The sequence below is a fragment of the Prunus dulcis genome, chromosome 1 (assembly GCF_902201215.1).
Source record: "Prunus dulcis chromosome 1, ALMONDv2, whole genome shotgun sequence".
Lineage (NCBI taxonomy): Eukaryota > Viridiplantae > Streptophyta > Magnoliopsida > Rosales > Rosaceae > Prunus > Prunus dulcis.
The window spans coordinates 35,301,988-35,329,337 of NC_047650.1; the positions used below are offsets into that span (position 1 = coordinate 35,301,988).

The window sequence follows — 27,350 nt, forward strand, 5'->3', positions numbered from 1 at the left end:
AGATATTTTTTTTACTCATCACACAAAGTCATGTCATCGTAATGAGCTATCTATCATTAAGTATCAAACTCACGTAGTAATGAGTTATCGATTATTATTGATTAAGTCAACTTATGACATTCTCTGACTAATTTGTTTTTGCTCTGGTAGTAATGAGCAAATAACACCTCTTTAATATTGCTATTGCTATGGTTGCGGCAGCCAATGATTACTATTGCTATGGTTGCGTTTACATATTTTTCATGCAGGTTGCATTGCGAGATGACGTAAGAAGAATAGTTGGTTTTGTCCCGTGTGCGAAGACATAATGTTACTTGAGCCATTACCGTTATTACCTTCGGGGTGGTCGAGGTGGCTGCAGCCCACGATATTTGGAGGCGGTATAATAACTACTGGCATGCTTCTTTGCAAATTATTGAATATATATATATATATATATATATATATACAGTCTTGATCTCTTGGACTCCTGTAGTCCAAGAGATTTATGGTCACTCACCGTTGGATGTAAATTCAACGGTTGACTTGAATCGGGTAATAATCATTTATGTCATATTGCATTTATTATCATTTTGAAAATTAATATCCAACGGTGGGTGACCACAATCTCTTGGACTCCTGTGGTCCAAGAGATCGGGACTGTATATATATATATATAGCAAAAAGTAGAGAATGATGAAACATTTAAAATATTAGAAAATATTTTTGGTTAATTTAAATATTAAGAATTGAAATTATTAATTAAATGAGGACAATATGGTAAATTCACATTTTTTTAATTAAAAAATTTAAAATTTAAAATAAAATAAAATAATATGCCATGTTTTTATGGAACATAACTATTCATATTTCGTTTTAATTTTATAAAAAAAAAGAAAACCAATTGACACATGCCCAGTAGATGATTATATCAAAAGAGAATTATTAGTTTGATTCTTCCTTTTTCAATATTATTAGTATTTTAAAAAAAGAGAAATCGAATTATCGGATATTGAAATTAGGTATATTTTTTATCCCCCAATGGGTTAAATTAATTATCTTTTTAGAAAGAAAGACCAAAAATAAAAAAAACAAAAAAAAAAAAAAACATGCCCCCTATGATGCAAGTACATATTATACTACTGATTTGGCGCATTAATGGTTTTCGAGGGATGTGGTTTCTCTTCTGCCATACCTTCACGTTTTGGATTATATATGTAGGTGCATGACAATATTTATAGAAAGGGGTTTGTCGTTAAAGAGTTATGCACCTGAAGTTCTAAGTTCGATTTCCATCTCTCTTAATATTTTGAGAAGTTACTTGTCCAATATTTTCTTTGAACAAGGACAGTATAAGAGAACACAAAATCACATTCAAATATAAGAATGAAAACCTTACTAATTCAAGGTCCAATAGGTGTCATGATATGCTGATGCATGCAACACATAATAATAATAATACATAGCCAAATGCTCATGATGGGTGGGTTTCAATTGAAACGTACACATGCAAAATTACTAAAAAACGACCGATAAAATCAAGATCATTGACTAATAAATCATCTGTAAAAGGAAATTGATTTGCAAACTAGTGGTCTTATGTTCGAATTTCATGACATTTTAGTAGTGTATGCGAGAAATTCTACCCTCCCTCTCTCATTCTCAATATCGTTTGTATAAAAAGAAAAAAAAAAATTCCCCTGTAACAACAATAACGAGGAGGGGCCCTTGCCAGATTTAACTTGGGCCTCAAACTTATGAGCCCAAACTCAGGCCCATGACTTCCTTCTCTGATGCTGAGGGTTGCGCTTGCGCAATCAAACTCTTGGTGGACACTCTTAGCACCGTTTCCAACTGACCGACTGCGAGCCGTCGCGCATTTCTTTGACCCATAAAATAAAACCCACAAAGCCACAGCAACAGCCTCCTTCATACCCAAACCTAAACATTTCTTTGGCTCTGCGAAAAATCGCATCGACTCTTCAGCGCGAAGCTCCATAGCCATACAGAGAGAGAATGCCAGGCCTAACATGCAACGCCTGCAACAAAGAGTTGGTGGACGACGCGGACCAAAAGCTCCATTACAAGTCTGAATGGCACCGCTACAATCTCAAGCGCAAGGTACCGTCCATTTTTCATCTTCTTTCATCTGCGTATATATCATTTCTAGGGTTTTAGTTTGATTGTTTTTGTTCAATTTGTTGATTATTCCCCCAATTTGCTGCTGGTTTAAGATAGGAAAAGCAAGGGATTTGAAATTCCCAGACGATGGAATAAGAAAACGAATTCCAATTTTCTGGGGCAAATATGTTTCGTTAGGCGTTTTAGTTTCTTTCTTTTTTTATTGGATTTCAAACAGATATTGGAAATCTTTATTGCTGGTTTAAGTTTGGTCCTGCTGATGTCTTTTGGATGCTTCATTGTTTAAGATGCCAATCTTTGGATTCTAAGATTTTGGTCTATGAGCAAATATCAGTTTATGCAGGCATGTCTTATAAAGCTGAGCTGAAGTTGTCTTTAAATCCACTTTTGCCCACAAGGGGGATTATAGATTCTGTCTTCTATTTTGGTTTGCGGACATTGGCTACAAATAGTGTCGTCTTGTTAGTACTCACTTGATGAAATTCTTTTATTGAATGTTGTTGCTTTGTAGCGCCGCATCGTGTTCACTTACATTATTACATACATGTTTGATTATCTTTAATAAATTCTGAAGTATTCTTTAAAATAATCAGGTAGCCGGTGTTCCCGGGGTGACTGAAACATTATTTATAGCAAGACAAGATGCCCTCGCCCAGGAGAAAAATGGTTTAAGTGAAACCCCGATGCTCTACAGTTGTGGTCTTTGTGGCAAAGGGTATAGAAGTTCTAAGGCTCATGCTGAGCATCTCAAATCACGAAGTCACATTCTGAGGGCCTCTCAAGGGACCAGTGATCAAGAAGAGAAGGCAATAATTAGGCCACTTCCCAGTCGTGTTGTGAATAAAGCTCCCCCAAAAAGACAGGAAAGTGATGAGGAAACTGAAGAAAGTGAAGATGAGTGGGAGGAGGTTGATTCTGACGAAGACTTGGTTGGTGAGACTGCAAAATCTTTGACTGAAATGAACGTAGATGAGCATGCCTCCAATGAGGATATGGATGAAGATGATTTTGAGGAGTTGGATCCATCCTGTTGCTTTATGTGCGATCTAGAGCATGATACCATTGAAAGCTGCATGGTTCACATGCACAAACAACATGGATTCTTCATTCCTGATATTGAGTATTTAAAGGATCCAAAAGGCCTCCTTACTTATCTTGGTCTTAAGGTACTGAAATACCTTCTATGTTATTTTCCTCGAGAAACTTGTTCCCATTTTGGCTTTTGCTTCAGAGATTGGTTGACTCTATACGTCTTAAATTTTCAGGTTAAAAGGGATCTTTTGTGTCTGTACTGCAATGATAGGCGCCATCCTTTTAACAGTTTGGAAGCAGTTAGGAAGCATATGTCGGCAAAAAGCCATTGCAAGGTTCATTATGGCGATGGTGACGATGAAGAAGAAGCCGAGTTGGAAGAGTTCTATGATTACAGCAGCAGGTTATTCAATTTTGTCAATGGCTATTGTGTTATGTTTTTCATTGTAAGCATTACTTTTCTTCTATATGTGTCGGTATCTCTTAGCTGATTTGCTTCTGTCTTGGTTTTCAGTTATGTGGATGAGGCTGGCAAACAATTGGTTGTATCAGGTGATATGGCAAACAGCGTAGAACTTGGGAGTGGTGGCTCTGAGCTCATCATTACTAGAAGATCTGATGATGGCACATCAACCAAAACACTTGGTTCCCGGGAATATTTGCGCTATTATCGCCAGAAGCTGCGTCCATCACCTACAAATGGTACCGCCATTACAGCTGCATTAGCCTCAAGGTTTGTTCTAATCCCTTATGCTGGGTATTCTCTATAGTTTGACTAAACAATTTGGATCGAGCCATCTCCTATATTCACGTTGGAAAAAAATGATAACAAATCATGTGGTGACGGAAAGTTGTGTTCTGATTTTCAGGTACAAGAGCATGGGGTTGGCGACTGTGCAGTCAAAGGAACGAATGGTCAGGATGAAGGTACTGAAGGAAATGAGAAGATCGGGAGTGGAGGCTATGCGCAGTAAGATGGGAATGAAAAGCAACGTCATCCGGAACCTGCCCAAGAATTGCACATATTAGTCCTCAATTACTCCTATTTCTGGAGTTGAATGAATGTTGGAGGCCTAAAGTTTCAGTAAGCACTTTAAAGTATCTTGGGTGGGTGGGTTGTTTAAGACCGTTTGAGTATTCATAGCAAGTGGCAAGATTTCTTTTGTATGAACTACAATTTACCAATAGCAATATTTTGCAAGTGTTATGGTATGAATGTCTTATGTTTTTGTACGAAATATATATTTTTTCTTTCTATATAATTAGAAAAACAATTTTAATATTTATGTTAATTCGCAGGAGATACTTCTTTATTTTTGGGTTTTTTTCATGGTTATCTTCTGGGAAGATTTGTCCTATTGGTTAGTTTTGAACTAGGGTATTTAACAGTAAGAGCATCCACAATGGAATCCATAACCACTTCCTTAGATAAAATTTAGGAAGTGAGAAAACCCACTTCCAAGTTCCAACTATGCATCCTATCCAACTCCTAAAATAGGGAGACTTTTAGGAGTTCCTAAATTTGAGGAGATAAAGGACTCCTAGTGGCTTCTTATAATTAAATGTTGTTTTAATTTAATGTTATTTTAAATATTTATTTAATGCTAATTATTATTTATTTAATTATTTTATATAAAAAAGGAGCATTTATGCTAAATTAAAAAAAGAAATAAATCATTTATGATTTTCTAAACTAGGGAGCATGATTGGAATTAAAATTTTATAAAGAGCTCCTAAAATAACTTTCTAGTATTTTTAGTTAAATTTTAACTAAAACATAAGGAGCATGATTGTGAATGCTCTAAGCAATTGACAACATTTTTGAAGAAATCCCACGCAAAATGGCATCATTGAATATGCTTTAACAAGAGAGATGTCTTTGTCTTTGGAACATAGGTGGAAAGAGAATAATTCGGTAGAAAGAAAAAGATGCTGATATAAATTGGTGACTCTAAAAAGTAATTACATACTAATTTGTTCTCTAGCTTTACCATTTAATAAGAAAATTATTGATTTGGCCAACAAATTCTAGCCAGTGCCTAATGAAAAAGGATATTGACTTGCATATCAAATCCCCATAACACCTTGATCGTGTTTATGACAAATAGCCCCCTCCCCCTTCCTGGCATTGGCAAAAAGAAAATTATCGATTTGAGAAAGAATAAAGAAGGAAGAAAAAATCCAATCACATCATCGTCACCAAGCAAGAAAAGATTTTCAGCCATGCATATTTTCAGGATTATAAATGTAAAAATAAAAAGAAAAAATTAATTTTAAAACTTTAATAGGTGTGTTGAGAAAATAAGCTTAAGAGTTTTTATCAAAAATAGCCAAAATTTACCTCATACTTTCATAAATGTCAGTTTTTATAAAAACTTTCAAAAATAGCAAAAAACTCACCTAAAATTACTCAAACACCCTCATAAGTAAAAACCCACAAAAACCTTATTAAAAAAAAATGCAATCTTTGTTTTCAATTTGATTTTAAACATCTATAAAACACAAAGGTTTGATCCCATGTTATATCATTGGAGGAGTTGAACCATAAATATGACTTGATTCCTAGCTAGTCCTAGTACTGCATCCACCCAACATTGATAGAGTTATTGATTCATCTCCATTATCTAATTACTTAATTATCTCTAATAAGCCATATATTTGTATTATATATTTAACAAGGCATTTATAGAGTTATTGATTCATCTCCGCAATGTTAAAGTTCATATCGGAATCTAATTAGCAACTTTGAAGTCCATATATGGCTGACAAAGGGTTGTGCGTGGCCTCCAATGGTGATAGCATCAACATGGCTGACGACAACAAATAATACCAAAGCTTCGAGCCCAATGACAGAGACAACAGATACCAACACAGGGGAGTTTTTATGTTTAAAATCAAATGAAAACATAGATTACAGGTTTCATATTTTGCTTTTTTAGGTTTTTGTGAGTTTTAGTTTTGAGGGCATTTGAGTATTTTTAAGTGAGTTTTTGGCTATTTTAGAATTTTTTTTATAAAAACTGACATTTATGAAAGTATGGGATAAATTTTGGCTAACGAGTGTAGAGAGAGTGTGAGTGAGAAGGGGGGAAGGAGATTTTGGAGACTACAGTAAACACTAAACTAATCCACAAATTAATAAGATATGAAGCAAAGGTTACACTTTTTTTAAGCAAAAAAAGGGACCCATGGAACCAATGGATGTGTCATGTAATGTCCAATCAGCACACCTCATTGCAGATCTAACAATATATAATCCAGATGTAGCTTGCTTTTACATGTAACCAAACCACTGAAGAGATCCACAGTAATCCCAGTGCATTCCACTTCCTTCCAATGGATCTCTTTCTTGCCCCTTCACTTCTACTCTAGTTAAGCACTGCCACAAGATATATAATACAGATCTAATGAGATTTACTTGTTCACAAAATAGTGTTAAAATTCATCGAATTGATAGATGTACTGTACACAGAAAATGAGTTGGTTTTTATTTATTTATTATATACTGGTATAGATAGATTACTTCATGAAAAGGCCATTGCAGGGAAAACTTCACCTGCACAAAAGAGGATGCATAAGATCCATGAGTAGAGCATACCTAATTGTCATAGAAGCGAGAACGACGTCTACGTGAACTGCAAATAAAAGAGCAATATGCATAAGTTTTAGGTAAGGACTAGAAACCTATAAACTCTACATACTCTTACAAACCCCGACTTAAAGAGATTCCTACTGGCACAGGTAGCTAGTTCAACGAGAAAATGAATCATATGGTGCATTGTTTAAGTTTATTTCAGTAAGATGGTGTATTAGGTTTCTTGCAGCAGGTGTCCTCGCCATGACTAGGTGGGAGATACGATATTAAATGATAAGTTATGCGTTCCAATTTAATTCATAAAAGTTGATGTACAAACAAAACTGTAAATAGAAAGATACTATCAGCCAAATCATGAAGGCAAAGATTAAAATCCAAAGATACAAGAATAAAAAGGAAACATCACAAACCTGCGATGACTGGAGCCACCCCTTGAGGACCCATTTGTACTCATAAAATCATCATCAGTCTCATCTGCTCTATACTCAGGGAATTCAACAGATGTCACAGAACCTTCATCAGAATTCGAATTATCGTAGCTTGCTCGGCGACTTCCTCTTCTTGCGTCACCAACTCTTGACCTTCTTCTGTTTCTAGAATTTCGTAAGTTATCAAAAACCTGATATAAGATACAGGAGGTCCACCAGTTACGTTCGTCCCCATGGAAGTCCTCAAACTCATCTCCAGTCTCATCATCACCATATTCAATCACATAGTCTCCTAAAACCACCCCACGAGGGACTTCCGAATGAATAGTGCTCAAAACATCTATGATCTCGGAGGACTGCTGGAAATTATCCCAATCAAGCTGCCGAGCAGGATCAATTTTTGAAGGACGAGAATGAGGATGCTCTAGTTGAGCATGTTTTTGTAATTCCAAGTATGTACCCATAAACGTACATTGATGCTCCTCACAACAACGCTTCTTCACATCTAGATGTCTACGAGCCTTGTCAACAACAACCCACCCAGTAACTTCCCCCCTACACAAGGGACAAGTAGGCCTGCAATCTTCTTCTGATGCCATTTGTTCAGTATTTACTGCAGGACTCACATCAGATTTTGAAGGAGATGACATACCATATGCACTTTTGAAACGGTCTAAACAATTGGAGTGTAAGTGGTTTGTATCACAAACAAAAGCATGGCATCCTTTCTCATAAGATGAGCACTGAAGGAGTACACCGTTGTGAGGGAAATCCAAACATATAGGACAAGTCACATCTTCCCAATTTGTATTTAATTCAACATCTTCCATATTGAATGAACTGGGTTGAAGCCCAACTCCTCTTTCATTAGAAGCTTTAAAGGCCATGAAGGGGGCTATTATTTAGAATTAGCACAAGCACATGACAATGCACCCCACACTTGGATCAGACACACCACTTAACCAATGGGAATTCTGAGAATAAACTACACAATCTTCCAGGTCAACAGTCACTTATCCCATACGATAGTATCCTACACAAGGCTGTAAATGATCACAATAAGTATGGATGGATGGTGAAACGCAAGCTATATGAAGAACTGCAAAATTGTTCTCCACATTCTATACTCTGAAAGAAAATTTTAGTAACCTATAATTAAAAACAAAATTTCCACTGACTGGAATTATTACAGCACATTAGAGAACCTTATAAAGGACATAAACCAACGGGATATTAGATTGTAGAGAGCCAAGAAACACCAGTTTTGAACAACACAAAACTCAAACCAGTAAAAAAAAACCTCACAAAACTGCTCTTAGATTAGCATATTACCTTTATCTATGACCTAAATGTTCAGCATGATAGCAAGAAAAGTAGGTTTTGCAGAGAATCTGGACTAAAAAGTTTTGAAGAGAGGCCGGTAAAACATGTTCAGTAAGACATTTCTTTTTTTCTTTGAAAGCAGCCATGACCTACTATATGGGTTTAGCTAAGCTGAGTAACCAAACAATATAGAACACAATAATATCTATATATATATATATATATATATATATATATATAAGATCAATTTATTTAATTCTTCTGAGTTGGTTTCAGTAGCCAAGATGTTACGCGGTATGTTTATCTCCAATTCTTCAGGTTTAGAGTTGAATAGAACACCCAAAAAAAAAGTCAACAGGCGCAAACAGCCACCACAGGAAAATCAATTTCAATAAGCAATTTCTTCAGCATATTTTAAGACTAGTATTTGACTTTAATCAAATTCAATAACCCATTACCCATACGCTTCATACATACTAGCAAACCCAGCAACAACTCTTAACGATTCGAAACTATCCATGAAGCTGAAATGGGGTCAATAACAAACTAATCAATCCAAAATTATTAACATTAAATAAATTGATTAAACCTGCATAAACACCAAAGATTCATAGTTATTCTGAGCAAATATGAATCAGAATCAATAAGCAATCACACAACACACACAACTGATCAAACCAGGACTTGGGTATTCAGTCAACTGGCAAATGATCTAACAAAACGACCAAGGCAGCAAAATCTTTGAAGAAATGTTAAAAGATGAAACATTTACGCTAATGGGTATTCACTTAAATTAAAAAAGGTCCAGGCCAAAAATTGAGGCACAACAATAAAAATTGGAAGAGAAAAACGAAACCCAGAAACTGAGACACAAAATTTGAAACCTGGCTCACCTAGTATGTGAGAATCTTCGATTGAAAAATGCAAAACCCCTCTGGGTAGAGACAGAGAGAGGCAGGAAATGAGAGAATTTTAATTTCCTTTTCTTTTTGTTTTGTTTAATTTATGAGAGTAAAAGAGAGCATTCTTGGTCTCTCTTCCTTTATGCGTGTGTGATTGGGGAGAGAGGTCAGTTTTCTGAGGAGTAGGTAGGGTCTCTTTCTCTTTCTTCTTTTTTTTTTCTTTCCCGAAAGGATGATATATAAAAGGCAAATTATACATCCAAATTTGTTGGTAAAATGACTAATATACCCTTATGCTTCTTTGACCAAACTCACGTGACAGTGACAGAATCAATTAGGCTAGCAAGCCATTCACACTGAACTTCTTTTTTTTCATATGTGGGGAGTGGATTATGGATTGTCTGCTGCTTAAACCATAAAATTTGTTTTTCTTTTTGGGTATGTTCTATAGGCATGTAATTTTGTTTTTCCTTCAATTAGTTACTATATTTGATAATGAATGTATTTACATACATGTGTATATTCCACATACATTAGAAAAGTATTTTTTTCTTGTTTAATATGTTGTGCTTTTAAATTGATAATAGAAATTACTGATTAGGGAACTACTTTTTTATTTATTATTTGCACTCTTCGTATTAGAGAGATAATCAGTAATGTTGTCAATATAGTAAATGTGATATTCTGCTTAAGAGATTTTTCAGATATTACTAAGCGTTACTGAATTATAATAATATCTAAATGATTGATCAATATAAATCAATAAGCAACATAAAAGTAAATCATAGTAATAATTTCGTTTTCTATCATTTTGTTGGGGATTAAGAGCTTCATTTTGTCATTATTAGTAAAAGTTGCTTTTTATTATGTCATGGTTCATCAAACATCAACCAAAGTTGACCCAAAAAAAACATCGATCAAATTGACTTGCATGTGAGGTGTGGAGTTGTACCCACTTTGGTGGGCGGTAACCCGGTTAAGTACTTGCATGTTCCAAAAAGTCAAGCTCCTTGCAATTCATCATTCTCCAAACTCCAAAGTCAAATACCACTGTTTTTTTTATTTATAATTAATTTTTTTATTTATCATTTTCTTGTGTAATAAAACGTCATTTTCGCAGTAAACAACAAAATATTAAAACACCAAAAAAGAAAAAAATATAATATTGAACCTTTCAATAATATTTATTTGACGTGTAAGTGTCAATTGATTTTCATGATCTCTTCTTGTGACATTGTTTATTGAAAGATTATGTATTAAAAATGACAAGTGGTTCATTTTCATACCTAACTATTTTAATTAGAATGAGAACCGAATAAAGGACCAAATCTTTTTTTTTTTTTTTTTTCCCCTCTCAATTCTCTCACACCAATCGAATTTCATATAGGTCCTATGGTATCATGGATTTCATCTCGTGCTAGAGAGTTGAGAAATTTTAAAAAATATTGAATTACACAACATTTGTTTTAAGGAAGAATAAAAGATAGTCAACCTTTAAATGTGAATATTGATTCTAGAATGATATTTCTCTGTAGTTTGCATGCGATTTGGATTCGCTCAAACGTAAATAGTTTATAAAAAATTGCGTGCTTGGAATTTTCTAGTTTAAAAATAACATAAAAAGTTTTTTTAATCAATAAGAACATAAAAAAGATGAGAAAATTACACACCAATGAGCAATGACTTTCACAAATTGGTTGTATTTATATTTTTAACAAGTTGGGTTTCTTTTTCTTTATGTATTTTTGTATTTTATTTTTTAAGAACAAGTCGGGGTTTAGAAATAACTTAAAATGAAAGGGAGAAGAAACCATTTTATAAAGTGTAATACACTTAATTTATTCTTCTTTCTTGCCAAGGGAAAATGAAATGGAGAAGAAAAATTGACAAATATGAAATTTGATTTTACATAATTAATATTGTAGACCTTATATTAACCACTATGCATGAAAGAACCAATAAATTTTACAAATGAGTCCTCTACAAAGTACAAACCACTTGGTGTGGTGTACATGTGTATATGAAGTTATGAGCCGAGACTGCTTAATGCACATACAACAACCAAACCCCAAAATTGTTATAAAGAAAACAATTCAACACCAAAATAAAACCACTTCTAAAACTGACCTAAACCCTGAAACGCCATTGCGGGTTGGTATGAATGTATGACCAATTGATCATATTCTCCCCGCACAACCGGAACGGTGAATGAACTATTTCTGCTCCTCTATAATCCGGGTTACAATGCCAACGGCAATAGTGCTTCCTAATGCCCTTAAAAATGCCCTCCCAAGGGCTCTGGAATTAGAGAACTCTTCCACACAAACTGGCTGGTGCAAAACAACCTGAAATATGAGCAGGAAAGGATTGGTTACTATTGATACCAAAAGTACAGTACAATTAACCTGCAAAACAGCAAGCAATGGTTTTGATCTTATTCACCTCTACAATGGCGTTCTGCTTTGCAGTAAGACAGCGAGGAGCCTTTCTTGCCACTTTGCCAGTCTTGCGATCAAGTAATGACGATATTTTTACAACTCTGGCAGCCTCCTTTGCATGGTGTATGTGAAATTCCAACTGCTCATTGCAGTCATATTAGATCACTTTCCATAAAACAACAGTGACGCAAACAGCAAAAGTAATTTGTCACGCAAATAAAATACAGACCTGAGAGCCAATTAAAATTGGGGTTGTAACATCCAAAACCAGCACTTTCATTTCCAAATGTTTTGCAACTGCAACTGGGAAACCAGGGTGACAGAGCACACCTCCTGCCATCACATGACCTCCATCTATGCCTTGCAGAGTAACAGCCACATTGTCTCCAGCTCTCGCAATTACACAAGCCTGAGAGTCACGTTCTAAAGAGCGTACGGTCCCTAATTCTCCCGAAGGCATAATCAGAACCTACACAATTAACTCATTATGGCTACAGTACAAGGAAAATTCAAGGGTGGTGGAGCAAAGGAACTGTTCACTCATATATAATTGATTTGGTTAGACCAGAAATTTGATTATAAAATGGATTACTTGCGTTAGAACATGCATGAGCCTGTCATCAAATCGTATGGATCAATTTTATCCAAGAAATAACAAAAGAGACACAGACAGCCAATTCAATAGCTCATGTCAATAAAAACCACAGAGCAATAAACTGTTGCTATACAAGTATAAGCAATTCCTATTGAACCCAATTGCTTGAACATACAATTGGGTTTTATTGGAATTGTTTATACACAGGACAATGTTCTCTTTTCTGACTGTTAATTTAGACCACACCAACAAAATCCAATTGTGTGAATGTACTGTTCCATTTCATTGGAATTGGTTCTCTTGTCAGACTGTTAATTCAGACTACACATTTAAAGTTTCAAACACGATCCACCTGATCAATAGCATAGAATGCAGATCATCAACCAGTCTGACAAAAGAATATTTTCCCATATGCATACTTACATGTAAGTACATACATGTGCGTGGATATTCTTGAATATATGAAATCTATGGTTTTAACTGATTCACTGAACTATCCATTTGGGAAGGGACCAAATTTTTAGTTAGATTACTCACAACGACATCTAGTACTACCCACCAACATACCTTGAATCCACTTCGGAGAGCTCCCGCTTCCAATTTACCACAAGCAGATACCTGTCCTTGTGAAGAAGATTTAATGACATCACATATAGGCATGAGCAGTGGCTTTGAAAACTCTCTTGTGGGAGGTTGGAGGGAATCAATTGCATCCAACAGGTAAGGTCCATGGTACCTGCATTTCAGTTACCTCATACTATTTTTCATTTAAAAGAACAGCTGCACAAAAGGAAAAGTTCTCCAACAAATTTCATTAAGATGCTACATTATCTACTTCTTAAGGTGAGCTACTATCAGAACATGAACACAGGATTGCATTATATGGGCCCTAAAGAAGGTATTTTACATAAAACAAGTTACTATCCCATTATTTTCAATACAATGGCTTCCAAATGATCTGAAGAGTTCACATAAGTAAAAGATTAAGATCCTATGAGAGAGGAAAAAATTCCATAACAAAAAAAATCTGCAATACCCTAATATTAGACCCTATAACTAAGGCCACTAATAAACTAATACCCACATTCTAAAACTAATAAATAGAAACTAAATAAAAATAAGCTTGATTTCTAAGTTTGCTTCTGCGTATAAAATAAATACTACTTTTCTTCTCGTATCCATCATCAGTAGTGATTTTGAGTAGATGAAAAAGCAAGCAAACTCACCAAGAAGAAAAACCGACATCAGAAGGAGCTTCTACCAAATTCTGATTTTCCATGGCACTCAGTGGAATCCAAGACACCAAAGAATCTTTGAAGCCACAGGAACGGAGAAATGTTCCAAGTCTCTCTTTAATCAAATCAAACCGATCCTTGGAGTACTCAACAATATCCATCTTGTTCACGGCAACTATAATTTGATCAACACCAAAGCTTCTGATAAGTTGTGCATGCTCCTTTGTCTGTCCCTTGCTACCATCCACACCAGCTTCGAATGCGCCAACTGAAGCATCTACGAGAAGTATCGCGGCATCAGCTTGTGTTGCCCCAGATATCATGTTTGGAACAAAATCTTTATGGCCAGGCGAGTCGAGCACAACAACATGATATTTTCTGGAATCAAAATATGCAACGGCCACTGTCATAGTTATTCCTCTTTCCCTTTCTTCTGCACTCTCATCCAATGCCCAAGCATATGCGAAAGAGCCCTTACCCTGATTAAATCATGAACCCATGTTGAACACAAGATTCAAGATTCTGAAACACTCAAATACTAAATTGCAATGAGGTTACCTGTAACTTCGCCTCTTTCTCATATTTGTGCATTTCTTTTTTAGATATCCTTCCCAAAAGATGAAGCAGTCTACCTGAGAGTGTTGATTTTCCAGAATCAACATGGCCAACCTACAATAACAAGTGAAATAAAAATTGGCTTCATTTCCTATGAAGTAGTAGTAGTAATAATAGTAGAAGGAGGACGAATAGGATTATAAGACCATAATCAAGTGGCTTACTATTGCAAGATTTAGTTGAGTCAGTGTATCTACAGCTTGGTCAGGGAGCATCCAATTTTCAGGTTTGTACTCTGCTTGTGAATGAGATTCTCTAACATTAACATTATTAGAAGATCCAGATCTAGCATCCAAATCCAAATTTTTCAAGCCACTGGTAACACTCTGCTGCTTGCCCCTAATCACAGAAGAATTTGTGCTCCCATCCACACTGTCATGTCTGCTTCTTGGCTGCGGTGCTGACGAACCATCACACAATCTACCATTTGCTTGTAAAGTAATTATGTCACTACTTCCATCATGATAGCTGACTGTCTGATTCTCCAACTGGTTTCCCTCATCAAATCTATCTTGTTTACTTCTTTCCCCTATTGCAGAGGAGCTATCTGACCATTCAGCACTTGATTGTCCACTAACTGCACCACTCTTCTTAGCAACCTTCGAGGAAACTTTTGAAGATTTCAAGTCATTAACACTGGCTGCAAGTAAAACATAGTAGAAGACCGTATCAAACATCTAATCTAAGAAAAGCTAAACAAATGCATTTTAGAAAAATGACCAATAAAGCATGTAGTCTTCTCAAAAATAGATGATTAAAAGAACCTCTTAGTGCACTAGGCAAATATTATATGCAATCAGTTATGGTAGCAGGTTTCTTCTCAGTCCAGAACCAGCCAAGCAGTTTCTCAATTACGGGCCTGAAACAACCCATTGTTGAAGACCCCCAAACAAGCTCAAGCCATGGAAAGTTCTGTCCAGGTTTGGCAAGAACTTCTAGATCTCTTATATCATAAGTTAACCTATATTATAAGCACTATAAAACTTTTAAATTTCAAAATAGCATTCCTCTAGCGCTCTCCACAGCTTACTATATTAATATGGGAACTTTTCTCTATAGACTGGAAGTTGTGATTAATAAAATTCACATCACAATGGAACTTTGATAAAATAAGAAAAGTATACCTTTTGAACCCGTTCTAGAGGACCACAATCCATTAGAAACCAAATCATCTGGGGATGGAACATCAAACTTGAAAGGAGCTGTATCATCAATGCAATTAAACTTAGAAGTCGCAAGATATATCTCACAGCTATATCTAATGATATTTTTTTAGAAGCAAGATGGTAGAATGCTTGGATTAAAAAGCATCTCTCAACTGTGAAAATGATGATCTAATTCCACTCCACATCATCTTTTGGAAAAGGGTGCAGACCTATATTAATATGGTGATTGTTATGAATGTTAAACGCATTATAGAATTCATGAATAGGTCCTTGGAAATCCCCAAGCTTGTGGAAATTATTGCCCTCTTCTATCACAAAATCATCTTTCTGCTGATGAAATAGTACAGCCTGTTTGGGTGTCTGGCACGGCAATGATGCAAAAAGAGACTTGGCCATTATGGATGCTCCAGAATCTTTGCATCTGCCTTCAACTGCATGAAAGAGATCTACTCTAAAAAAGGGCAACGAACTTGATTTTTATTTTGTTTTTTATAGGATGCAATGAACTTGAAATGAAACCTGAGTAACAAGGACACTAACATAGAAATATTTGCCTGAAACAGATGAGATCCACCCAAAGGGTGATCTCAAATGAAAGTTAGATTAAATATAGTATCCTTTCGCAAACCAAAAGATACATACAAATTCTTCTTATAAACAAGGGCTAAGCAAAAGGAGTGTCCTTGTCACACAGAACTCCAATCAAAAAATAAAAATCATACAGTAGCTCAAAAATTATATTGTGAAGCCTATGATACACTTATTACCTGTTTTCTTATCACTATTGCTTTTCACCACAGGGTTTCGAAGAACCCCACAAATGTCGCATGCAGACATGCTCCCCTCATTGTCGTACGTGCAAATGGAACAACGCCAGACCTCAGGCCTTTCAGTTTCCCGCTTTGACTCAAGTGCTTTGCCTGTTAAAGCAATTACATGTTGAGCAGTTGGTATAACATAACATGTATAATATCAGCACAACAGCTGCATATCTGAAGGGTAATTATTAGCAAACAAACGATGTAAACAGATAAATAAGGATTTATTGACAGAGACTTTGCAGTTTACAAACTTAGCTAGCATTTTTCTGATTGCAAGATAGCACGGCATCATATGAGATTTTCAAAAAATAAAAAATTGGACAAGCCAACATCTTCTAGATTGCACAAACATCTTTCAATCTAAAAGTGAATTGAACCTTTGTGCTTTTTGAAGATTGAACCAACACAACAGATCACTGAAGCCAATATACACTTGTATCAAAAAGGGAAATAAGCAAGGGAAAAATTACTCCAAAACCAGTAAAATAACATGCAGAGTGAAACTGATCTGATTACCCACTCTTCTAGTCAATGAAATATAAAACTTAAATACATTATCAAATGGCCACTGTCAACCAATGGCAATAGCCTCAAGAAGATGCGACTAACGGCACAACCAAACAAGATAAAGCCCGGGTGAAACAATGAAATAAATTCAAGTTAAAAAAAGTCACTAACCATTCTTTTTTATGGCAGAATCATCATCATAATCATAATCGTCATAGACATCGTAGTCATCATCATAATCAACTCCGTAGTTTACTTTACGAGGCATGGTCCTATGGAAAGAAATGGCTCAATTAAAGACAAAAGAACTTACAGAAAGCCAACTTTAATCCAACAACAAAATGTGTATACGTAACTGAATGAACCAAAGAGGGACATACCCAGAAGATGCACACACCAAGCAACCCTTATGAGGGTTGATTTAACAAATGTGAACTTAATCTAATTCACAACAATGCTTTTTCAATGCTGAAAACTGTACGAGTTTGATTTTGAGCTCTGGAATATATTGCTCTGTCTTTCTCCCACATGAATGAAGCTGCACCCAAACATACATGTCCACAAAAAATCAGTTCTTATTACAAAATTGAAACGCTCTGTTTTCTTAAAACAATAAGAATCTGAAACATCAAAAACTGAAGCAACTTAGAGAAAATAAAAGCATATTCGAATCGACAGTTTTCTCAGCAACCAAGGCCACGTTTGGAACAACTTGTTAATTACACATTCACGCCGAATAAGATTTTGAGGGGAAAATTCAGTTGAATTTGCACCAGTCTCCACCCATGTAATATCCAATAAAAGAAATTCGAATAAATAAACAAGCACAGACTGCCGCACATTGAAATTCGATGCATTCCAACACTTCATCGAAAGAATTAGGGTTTACCTGGTGCAGAAGAAGTAGTGACGAGCAACGGAGAAGACGGGTTCTTTTTCTTTCTCTTCTTCTTCGTTTTCTCTGGCTCAATACTGGACTGGATATCAAGGAGGAAATTGAAGGAAGAGGTTACCTGAACACCTACTCTTTCTAATATAAAACGTTGAAACGAGAAAGAAAAATAAAAACCTTTCCTGATATGCGAAAACGAAAAGGGTTTTATTTATTTATTTATTATTATTATTATTGTAATCGATATCAATCAGGAATGGTTTCACTAAATCTTCTAAACTTATTGCTAATATTCTTTTTTTATTATAGAAATAGTCAAATTATTTCTTTTAATTCGTATAATCAAATGTACATTGTTATTCTTCCTGATCATTCAGCAATAAAAGAATCATATATTTTCCTTAATTCTCCTGAATTCCACACCATGGATCCAAAATTTGCAATCTTTTCTGGTCTTCTTGATTATTTAACAAAAATATATATATATCTTCTTGATTTATAATCATTTCTCTTTCCAAACTTACCAATCTCCAAGGATTTGGCTTGATTATTTCCTTGTTCTGTGGACTTTTTGGGATACATTTACCAAAAATTTCCTAAACCAAAAAGCCTAAATTGCATGTTGGTTGGACATAAAAATTTGACTCAAACAAGGTGAGCTTGGGTTGACTCACAGCCGCGTATTTTTTTTTAGGGAGATTCACTATTATATCCAATATGGAGGCTCAAATTATAAAAATACCATATATAAAATGAACTTTAGAAACACACTCAAAGCCCATTTATAACATAACAAAAAAGCTTTTAACTTCTTATAAATTACAAAACTGCCATCAATTTCTTAAAACAAGCCCAACCCCAAAATCTCATAAAAATACCCAAAGCACTCAATAGGGCATCAAAGTAATTTAATAATCAATATTAAATTCAATAAGGCTAGCTATCATTTTTTGGGTTTTTTTTGGGTTTGTTTATAGGAATTCAATTGTGTAGGGTTTATTTATAATATTAGCGCTAGAAATGGGTATATCACTAAATATCTCTTTTTTTTAACAGTAAAACTGGGGGTTCTTGCGATATAATCCCATTTCATTGCACAGTCATTGTCTGAGAGAGAGAGAGAGAGAGAGAGAGAGAGAGAGATCCAATTCCAATAATCTTTTTTGTTCTTTTTAGTCATTGTTTAATCTAAAAATTCATTTCATTCAAATTCAAATTTTGGTGAGAACCACATAACATAAACGATGTGCATTAGCAACAGATAAAATTTCTGAGTAACATTAAAAAATAAAGAAAAACCAGAAAGTACTTTCTAGTCAATATGGAGGACTGGAATAATATATTTCCAATGCAATTTTGTTCCTAAAAAAGAAACAAACAAAAAAGATCCACTCAGAAGGTAACATACATCAGATGTGACAACAAGTATACAAGCATGCAACCAGAAAGCATTTGAAAACTCAGGTATCATTTTCTTCTTTTTTGTGTTCTTTTTTCAGTCTGAATCAGAATCATCAAGATTCACAGAGGACCTCACTGTCCTGCGACTACCGTCTTTATATCCATCATCTTCATCATCCTCATCTTTCTTCTCACTAATTATACCTGTTAAAATGGCAGTTTAGCGACTCTACAACAAACTAAGAATTGCAAAACACTCTTGACAAAGCATTTACCTTTCTTGATTAGTACAACCTCAAGTGCCCTTGTGCTGAAATCATCTTTTCCTCCCATATCTTGAAATCCAACCAACCTATCCACAGCAACTCCTTTTCTGAAAAGGCAAACCTTTTGAATTCGTAAATATGAATTTTTAATGCAAGATCTCAATGTAAGCTGAAAGCAGCATGAACGTCATCACCACATGCTCTTGAGGCATGTTAATACACACGTTGTCAAGTGTGAATGTTCAAATGATTGCAATCTTAGTACAGTATCAGCTTTATTTGCTCTCCTTTCTTTTTGTTTAAGAGCCACCACATGCTGATATGCATCTTAAATACTGGAAATGGGGATGCATATAGATATAATAGTTAGATGGAGATGGCCTGACCTGAAGATTATGACGCAAGGCAAAGTTTTGACTCCTAACTTGGTGATGAAGAAGGGGGCATTCTGCATTTCATTTTCAAATGGTCAATTCACCATTCTAAAGCTTTCCAACTAAATGACTGAAATGGAAGGTTGGAACAAGTAGGATCAACCCGAGCAATCACGAAAAGCTGCACCAATTATAAGACCAGAAGACCATCTGAAGTTTATACTGACCTCTGCATCCAGCTTGATGAACTTGGTATCAACATGCTTTGAAGCAAGGGTCTTCAAATGCTTATCCATTATCCTAACAAGTGTAGGAAAATTTTGGTCTAATTGCTATATTTAATGACACAGAAATTTAGAAATAATTATGCAATATGATGTTAAAAAACAAAAGCATACACAAAGATAAAATCACACGATGGACTAGAAAAACCCGAAAAATTCCCTTGGATAAACAGATGCATTGATACCTTTTCAGAAATCAGCAAAGGACACCATGGTCCAATAGACTCTTACTAATTTCCATTCAAAAAGAACCAGGTATTCATTTTGAAACACAATCCCTCATCCATGTTTATGAGTGTTAAAAGATTCTAGGGTAAGAGGCTTACTTGCATCTATAGAACTCCTGGTGATAGAAGTGGCAGATGGCTTTCTCAGTCCCAGTAACTTCACCTAAAAAATCCCCTTCAGTTATCTCCCTATATTCTCCATGCCCTTTCCTCTTTAAAGCTTCTCTCTTCTCAGCTTCTTTCTATTCAAATTCCAAACCAAACCCTCTAAACATAAGCACAAAACCATGAAAAAATCCACATACCCACATGAACAAAACATGAAAAAAAATTCGAACCTTTAGAGCAGCAATCCGATCCGCATGCAACTTTTCAAGCTCAGGATCCTACCCACCACCAAATGCGCATAAAAATCATTGCTCTGAAAACTGAAAAGTGCATGAAAGATGCAGAGAATTGAATTGAAGTTAGAACTTACATCCATCAACTCGTCAAGGTCGACTTCCTGGTTGACAGAGCTCGTGGCCGGTGCTTTTTCATTGGCAAGCAATTCCTTCTGGTAATTGCGAGCCGCGGCGGCCATTACATTTCCAAAGGCTAGATTTTGGAGAGTGGATTTCACTGAATCTGGATCCATTTTTCCTAGGAAACGAAAATTCTTCAACTCTGACACTTTCTTCAATAATCACTGGAGAATTACAGATCTGGAGAAGAAAATAGAAGCAACCACTGCATTCCCAGCTTCCAAATCCGAGGGTTCAATTCAACCGCGAACCACCATTGAGTATCGTTCGAACAAGCGAGTGTTTGGGTAACTGGGCGCGGCTATACTGTTTAGATATTGAAATCTTTAACTATATTATCCTTAATATTTATTTTTTATTTATTTATTTTTCTGTATAATATTCTAGTATTTATTCATTGGTACTTGGACAACTTATAAAATTCTGTTCAAATGGCGATTCTTCTGGCCACGATTTAAGAATATTATGAGCAGTGCACGTGTGCCGACTGTAATCTTGGAAGGTTCTTTTTCTAATTTTACAGAAGAAAGAGAGTTTCAAAGTTAGATTAGCTTAATTATATTAGCTCTGTTTTTGTATTTTAATTTAGCAATATCTGAGCTTTTGTTTTATATGTTTGAGTGAAATTTTTTTTTAAAAAAAATCAATTTAGTTAGATAAATTTTCACTATTCGATCAATTATCTAACTTTCCTCATAAATTTAACTTTAAACCGTTCATAAAATCTGAATCAAAAGGAGAATTTCGTGATTTGCCCCAAAAACTGCAACTGGTTTGCAGATATCTATACCAAATAATGTTTCTATACAGATGCAGCGGTGCACGTTTTTCATATACAACATTTGCAAGGCAATTTACAACTTGACTCAACAGGCTGTCGTCCAATAAAACGGTGTAAGATTCGTGTCGTATAATATACTCGTTAGGTGGTAAAACTTTGTCATGTTTTGCGGCTAACTCCAAAAAACTTTGGTCTACCTATCAGCTAACACAGACTCACTCCATGAAAGCATCAGATCTCGCACAACGGTTGGAAAATCTGCACGTCCCGACACAAAAAAGAAAGCCAAATGTGGTCAACAATGTGGTACAAATTATTTTGATCGTAACCTAACATTTGAGTTTAAAAGGGTTAAATGAAGTTTTTACCTCGCGCTACTTCCACAGCAACTGACGGTACGTCTATCTGATCCTCAACCAGTCTATATACATCCACAAGCTATAGAGAATGGCATATCGACAACAAGCTTGTCAAAATTTAGTCCTAAAGATTATGTTTTTCATTTTCTTTCTTCTTTGTTTCTTCAGAAAATAAGAAAAAAGAGAGGTTCTCATACCTCTTGAATGTGAAGCTTTGAATCTTCTGTCAAAGCAAGAATGAGCTTTCTACGAATTCCTTCGTCGAAAATGAAAAGGCGAGCTCCATCTTTTATGGTGTCAGTGAGGTCCAGTTTCCTACTGACTTGCAAGTCTCTTGACCCTTGTCTGCACAACATAGCCAAGAAAATATAACCATCTTAAACTCCGAAGAAGAAGAACAAACAAATTGGCAAGCAGGGCATGATCAGATACAGACATGTCTTTTGCTTGGAATGCAGGGTTGCTGCTCAATTTGGTCACGTTTTCTTTGGCAAGAACTATGAGGTTTTCTAGCCGCTTCCATTGGAAAACACCATCTTTAAATAGTACCTAAAACCAGAAGCAGATTATTATCAAAGGATTGCAATTTCAGAACCAAATCTATATGGCTGATGATTCTTGGACATGGCTAATTGAAAAAACAATATAGTAATAAGAAGAAGAAGAGATGCATAAGCTCAACCAAAGAAATCATATTTCGAAACCAGGGGAAAATTGAGGTGCTGTGGTTTGAACAAGTTAGGGAAAATAAAGAGAAACTGATAAGGCCAGATAAAAAGGAAGAAGGCAAAAAGGAGAAATTCAAAGTTTAATTCATCCCGTACCCATTACTGAAAAAGTTATGGAAAATAAAGAGAAACTAATAAGGCCAGAGAAAAAGGAAGAAGTCAAAAAGGAGAAATTCAAAGTTTTTAATTCATCCCATACCCATTACAGACGATTCCCTTGTCCTGACACAAGATAGGAAAGGAAAAGATGCCCAATGATTTGGGGCTGACTGTCTAACGGTACTCCTAGGTTCATGGAGGAATCCTATACATTTATTCTAGCATCATCTAAAGGAAAAACAAGTTGGGCTTGAAGGAAAGAAGGCTCTGACGAGTTTTGATGCTTATTGAGTGTCAACAAAAGGTTTTTCATAGCTAATCAGAAAAATCCTCAAAATAAAACATAGTTGTTCCCACGGATAACACTGCTCATTTCGTTCAGAGCAAGTTCTCTTCTTTTCATTTTTGACTGCAGAGCAAGTTAATGAGAATGAAAGGTTCTTGAACATTTGTAGGTTTGATTCAAAATTCAACTAACAGCCATCTCAGGACATTAAATACAAAATAGCTTTGAACTCACCTGTATGAGGCGTTCACGTAGAGCTGGGTTTGGATCCGTTAGGAGGCGCTTTGCCACATATGGATAGGCAACCTATTTGATTGAATAATATTAAGAACAGTATGGGGAAAGAAAGCTTGTCATACAACAAATGGCTATCACCGCAATAACAAATTTTGTATACGAGAAATGAGGTTTCTAATTTCAAAACATGACAGGCACTCCATTGCAGCATTTGGTATACATAACTAAAAGTAGTTTAAAAGAAAGTTAACATTGGGTTAAATGGTCTATAAGAGAAAACTTCTTGCCTAATTTCATCCATTAGAAAAGGCGTATGAGAAAAAGAAAAAGATCTGCCCTTACCTCAAGAAATTTGAAGTCTGGCTGCAAAGTAAAACAGATGCCCTCTTGAGTCAATAAAGAACGGATAACAAGCGAAAACCTTTCTGGGATACGGATGGGATAGTTGTAGACTAATTGGTTAAACTTCCCTGCGTCAGAGCCAGAAGAAATCATATTGCATATTACAAACTACATAAGAAAAGATAAAAACAAAAGGAGCTAACAGAAGACAATTATCTCTTTCCCTCACAGCATCAGAAAACCTTGCAGGCAACTAAATCATACCTAAATAGGGTATAATTAAGATGAAGGATTATATACATATCATATCTACACACACCCACACAAGCACAGACTTCCACAGAAAAAAGAAAAACTGGAATAAGAATCAAAATTATAGGACATGAAATTACCAGTAACACTTCGAAAATTAAAGTCAGACAGTCCTTTTCCAACAGAGTTCTGCCATATCGATTCTAAAGCTGGAACAATAGGAGAGACATCAGTCCCAGGAGCCAAGAAGCCAAGTCGAGTGAAATCATTTGCCATCTCAACATAGTCCTCATTTACAGCATGGACAACAGCATCGATCAAAATTTGTTTATTTTGCTGAAAAATAAAAGATAGATCTATATGTAGGCAAGGCAAATTAAGAAAAACTAAAGCATAATAGAAAACTAACATATACAAATGCATTCTTATTTTTCATATAGACCATTGAAATGTACTAGTTTTGGTGGCTGGGCTGTTCTACTGGTATGGATGGTTACTACGTACTATGTTAAACCCTCACAGCTATAAGAAGAATACATTAAAGATTTCGAGTTTTCCTATTAAATACCATTGAAGTCCATATTTCACCTGACTAAGAACAGCTACGTTCCCGAAGTCCACGTATGCAATACGTCCATCTTGCATGGCAAAAATATTTCCAGGATGTGGATCTCCATGGAACAACCCAAATTCTAGCAATTGCCGCAATGCAGCACTGACTCCAACCGTTAAGAACCCATTTACGTCAATACCAGCATCTTTAACAGCCTGAAATACATGGAGGGATATTATTGATAAAGATATATCTTCTCATGTTTCTTTAAAATAGCACTGTTTATCTTTACAATCATACCTGTGGGTTAGTGCACCGAATACCATCAATCCACTCCATCACTAGAACACGTGGACCACAAAGTTGCTTGTAAACCCTAGGAATTTTAACCGTAGGATCACCTTTGAAGTTCACAATAAAATCTTCAATGTTGCGGGCTTCCTGTATTACAGGAAACAGAGTTCCGCTAGTAATTAGAAAGGTCAAAATAAAAATGCAATCATAGTGGTTGTTCAAGCTGCAATTCAAGTCATGATGATAATGAAGCCGTAGGAATAAATATAATGCCATCAAGGTTCATTTTTTGTGCTATAGCGCAGGTCTGAAATGTACCAAAGTGTAATCAAGCTCCTCCAAAAGCTTCTCACCAAATTCATCAACAATCAGCTCAGCATTGCACCCCAGTTTCTGTAGACTGATGCCATTCAAGAATGAAGCAAGAGTACGGAATAGAAAAAGATCCCGGTAAATTATAGGTTCTATCTCCGGCCTTTGGACCTGTAAATATTAATAAAATAATAATAAAAATTTAGATTGTTTTCGGGATTTTTGCCACAGTAACCTTTTCATCATTTTTGCAACATAATAATTGTGGAGCTGTTAATGACCTAAGAAAAGGCCCTTATGTAAACCTTAATAGCAACTTCCTCTCCAGAATCACGTAACGTAGCTCGGTAAACTTGACCTAAACTGGCAGCTGCTATCGTCCGAGACGAAATGTTACTGAAAACAGCTTCTAGGGGTCGACCCAATTCCTCTTCTATTATATTGAAGGCAACCTGAACCAATGTCATGCCAAATTCTATTTTAAGTTATCTAAACTCCACAGAACAAAATTGTCTCATCCCAGATACAAGAAACAAGATTTTTTTTTTTTTTTTTTTTGGGTAAAATGAGTTTTTACCTGATTGGGGAAGGAAGGAACGTCATCTTGAAGAATGCACAGTTCATTCATATAATCTTCTCTGATAATATCAGGTCTGTTTGCAAGAACCTTTCAATACATGGGTGAAATCAGGCATATGTATATTTGAGCAAATATATGAACCTAAAATACAATGGCTGAGTACAACTAGATTTCAAATCAGTATGTGGTGAGAAATTTTCCACTTTGATACTTCATACTACAACTGAAGTAACATGGTGACAATTTCATTCTAATTTTTCTTATATCGATCTGAATTTCAGAAAGCTATGTGAAAACCATTGAAGTTATTTAAGAACAATCTTACAATTAAAAAATAAAACAGTCAAAACTCTGATTATAATCTCAAAAAATATTTGTCCCAAATGCATCGGATCGACCACAATGAAGGGTGCCTCCTATTACATCTAATCTAACCTTTTAGATCTTTACATATTTACTTCTTCATTGCATTCTTGATCTTAAATATTAAAACCTGATTGGAAAAACTTACAGCTAATGCATCATTTTTTTGTTGTAGCTATTTTCAGCTAATGCAGTGGAAGTATACTGACATATTTCAACTAGGAAAAGAGGATATGACTGATATGAGTGAGGTGCAAACCTGGCCGGCTTTGATGAAAGAAGGCCCCAAATCACACAGGAGGTTTCTAAGTTGCCGAGCACGAAATGGAACAACTTCTTCATCCCTTCCGACGAAGCAGTCATACGTCAAGGCAGACCAGTACAATCCCAAACTCCACACAATCTCCACGCCTCGCGAAATTAGAGACACAATTGCCCCTCTGGATTCCAACACCTTATTCCTCACCTAATAACAGCATCAAATCCAAATACCTTCTCATCATCCATATTTCAAAAGAAACTAGATGATCATCAAATTCGCCCAAAATTAAACACAAATTCAATTAGAAACATAGCAAACTAAATCAATTACAATTTCCAACCAGGACTGAATCATTTGCGTCCCGTCATATTCAACTTTCATTATCAACAACATTAACATACAACTTCACGCCAAAAATTAAAAGAAATTAATAAAATATAATATAAATTCAATGAACTAGAGTTGAATTTAATACATTTTCGGGTGTGTACTTGCGGAACGGCACGCAAACGCCACGTTCGAAGTCGAGCTGCTCCATGGCGGCGCTAGGCTTGTTCGATGGCCCCAACCTGCTCTCACCGCCGCTCCCCAAGCTCCTCCGCTTTTCGATTGCGGACGACGCAACGTTCGAAACTCGGAATTGCAACGGTCTCTTGCCTCTCCGTATTCGAAGCCTGTACTTAAACGACGTCGGAGCTTGCAACGGCGCATTTAATCTGTGGCTTGGAACAGCGTGAGCTCTCGAGCTTAGGTGCTTGGTAGGAGATGGAGCTGTGCTTGTGCAATTTACGCACAGGAAGTCCATGGCTCCTGCTTTCCCAGTGGAAGTGAGAGAGAGAAAGAAGGTGGTGGGAGAAGGGGATGATTTTTGGTGGTTAAGGGAAAGGGGCGAAGAGGAAGTGAGCAAGTGAGCAACGACTTCAAAAATTAGTTGGAAAAAACGGATATTATATTATTTATTTGTGTGAGCCATGGCCGGCCACATAAACGTTTTGGGAAGTAGTTTGGATTATTACTTCAAAACGTAAGGGAAAGTGGGAATTGTGAAAGTGATGGGCTGCAACGCAAATATTGTCTTTAGAATCATTTCTTTTAATTATAAATATCTATGTTATATTTTTCAGTAATTACGATAAGACTTTAATACCTGTTTGTG

General features: G+C 35.7%; 5 protein-coding genes across 13 annotated transcripts; 1 reads left to right on the top strand and 4 right to left on the bottom strand.

Annotated features, from left to right (window-relative positions):
* Positions 1–1,767: 1,767 nt before the first annotated feature.
* LOC117616328 (cytoplasmic 60S subunit biogenesis factor REI1 homolog 1) lies at positions 1,768–4,439 on the top strand. Its single transcript, XM_034345602.1, has 5 exons — positions 1,768–2,100; positions 2,715–3,287; positions 3,387–3,556; positions 3,668–3,886; positions 4,023–4,439. The coding sequence occupies exons 1-5, from the start codon at positions 1,996–1,998 to the stop codon at positions 4,180–4,182; spliced, it is 1,227 nt and encodes a 408-aa protein (XP_034201493.1). The 5' UTR covers positions 1,768–1,995; the 3' UTR covers positions 4,183–4,439.
* Positions 4,440–6,265: 1,826 nt separating this feature from the next.
* LOC117616082 lies at positions 6,266–9,601 on the bottom strand. 5 transcript variants are annotated; one of them, XM_034345285.1, is made up of 4 exons: positions 9,393–9,601; positions 7,159–8,209; positions 6,752–6,788; positions 6,266–6,532 (listed from the first exon to the last, which is right to left on the bottom strand). In XM_034345285.1, exons 2-3 carry the CDS (start codon positions 8,061–8,063, stop codon positions 6,752–6,754), a joined length of 942 nt encoding a protein of 313 aa, XP_034201176.1. In that variant the 5' UTR covers positions 8,064–8,209; positions 9,393–9,601; the 3' UTR covers positions 6,266–6,532. The 5 variants fall into 5 exon arrangements, with proteins under 5 accessions (XP_034201176.1, XP_034201179.1, XP_034201175.1 ...); XM_034345288.1 differs by lacking the exon at positions 6,752–6,788 and adding an exon at positions 6,677–6,709 and having other exon boundaries at positions 7,159–8,219; XM_034345284.1 differs by having other exon boundaries at positions 7,159–8,219.
* Positions 9,602–11,299: 1,698 nt separating this feature from the next.
* Positions 11,300–17,872, bottom strand: LOC117636574 (HBS1-like protein). 3 transcript variants are annotated; one of them, XM_034371140.1, is made up of 13 exons: positions 17,668–17,841; positions 17,159–17,316; positions 16,950–17,050; positions 16,218–16,370; positions 15,660–15,881; positions 15,409–15,486; positions 14,449–14,924; positions 14,228–14,338; positions 13,661–14,148; positions 13,002–13,170; positions 12,069–12,308; positions 11,844–11,978; positions 11,300–11,746 (listed from the first exon to the last, which is right to left on the bottom strand). In XM_034371140.1, exons 3-13 carry the CDS (start codon positions 17,044–17,046, stop codon positions 11,615–11,617), a joined length of 2,301 nt encoding a protein of 766 aa, XP_034227031.1. In that variant the 5' UTR covers positions 17,047–17,050; positions 17,159–17,316; positions 17,668–17,841; the 3' UTR covers positions 11,300–11,614. The 3 variants fall into 3 exon arrangements, with proteins under 3 accessions (XP_034227031.1, XP_034227039.1, XP_034227048.1); XM_034371148.1 differs by lacking the exon at positions 15,660–15,881 and having other exon boundaries at positions 17,668–17,872; XM_034371157.1 differs by lacking the exons at positions 15,409–15,486; positions 15,660–15,881 and having other exon boundaries at positions 17,668–17,839.
* A 1,031-nt stretch (positions 17,873–18,903) lies between these two features.
* Positions 18,904–21,059, bottom strand: LOC117629820 (thioredoxin domain-containing protein PLP3A-like). Its single transcript, XM_034362450.1, has 7 exons — positions 20,701–21,059; positions 20,561–20,608; positions 20,322–20,464; positions 19,939–20,011; positions 19,724–19,785; positions 19,347–19,444; positions 18,904–19,275 (listed from the first exon to the last, which is right to left on the bottom strand). The coding sequence occupies exons 1-7, from the start codon at positions 20,857–20,859 to the stop codon at positions 19,166–19,168; spliced, it is 693 nt and encodes a 230-aa protein (XP_034218341.1). The 5' UTR covers positions 20,860–21,059; the 3' UTR covers positions 18,904–19,165.
* A 437-nt stretch (positions 21,060–21,496) lies between these two features.
* Positions 21,497–27,105, bottom strand: LOC117629804 (protein ACTIVITY OF BC1 COMPLEX KINASE 1, chloroplastic). 3 transcript variants are annotated; one of them, XM_034362422.1, is made up of 14 exons: positions 26,670–27,105; positions 26,192–26,398; positions 25,567–25,656; positions 25,295–25,441; positions 24,996–25,160; positions 24,684–24,824; positions 24,419–24,598; positions 23,971–24,166; positions 23,579–23,706; positions 23,234–23,305; positions 22,323–22,435; positions 22,084–22,231; positions 21,896–21,965; positions 21,497–21,785 (listed from the first exon to the last, which is right to left on the bottom strand). In XM_034362422.1, the coding sequence occupies exons 1-14, from the start codon at positions 26,997–26,999 to the stop codon at positions 21,721–21,723; spliced, it is 2,052 nt and encodes a 683-aa protein (XP_034218313.1). In that variant the 5' UTR covers positions 27,000–27,105; the 3' UTR covers positions 21,497–21,720. The 3 variants fall into 3 exon arrangements, with proteins under 3 accessions (XP_034218313.1, XP_034218327.1, XP_034218318.1); XM_034362436.1 differs by having other exon boundaries at positions 25,567–25,642; positions 26,670–27,037; XM_034362427.1 differs by lacking the exons at positions 25,295–25,441; positions 25,567–25,656.
* Positions 27,106–27,350: the final 245 nt, after the last annotated feature.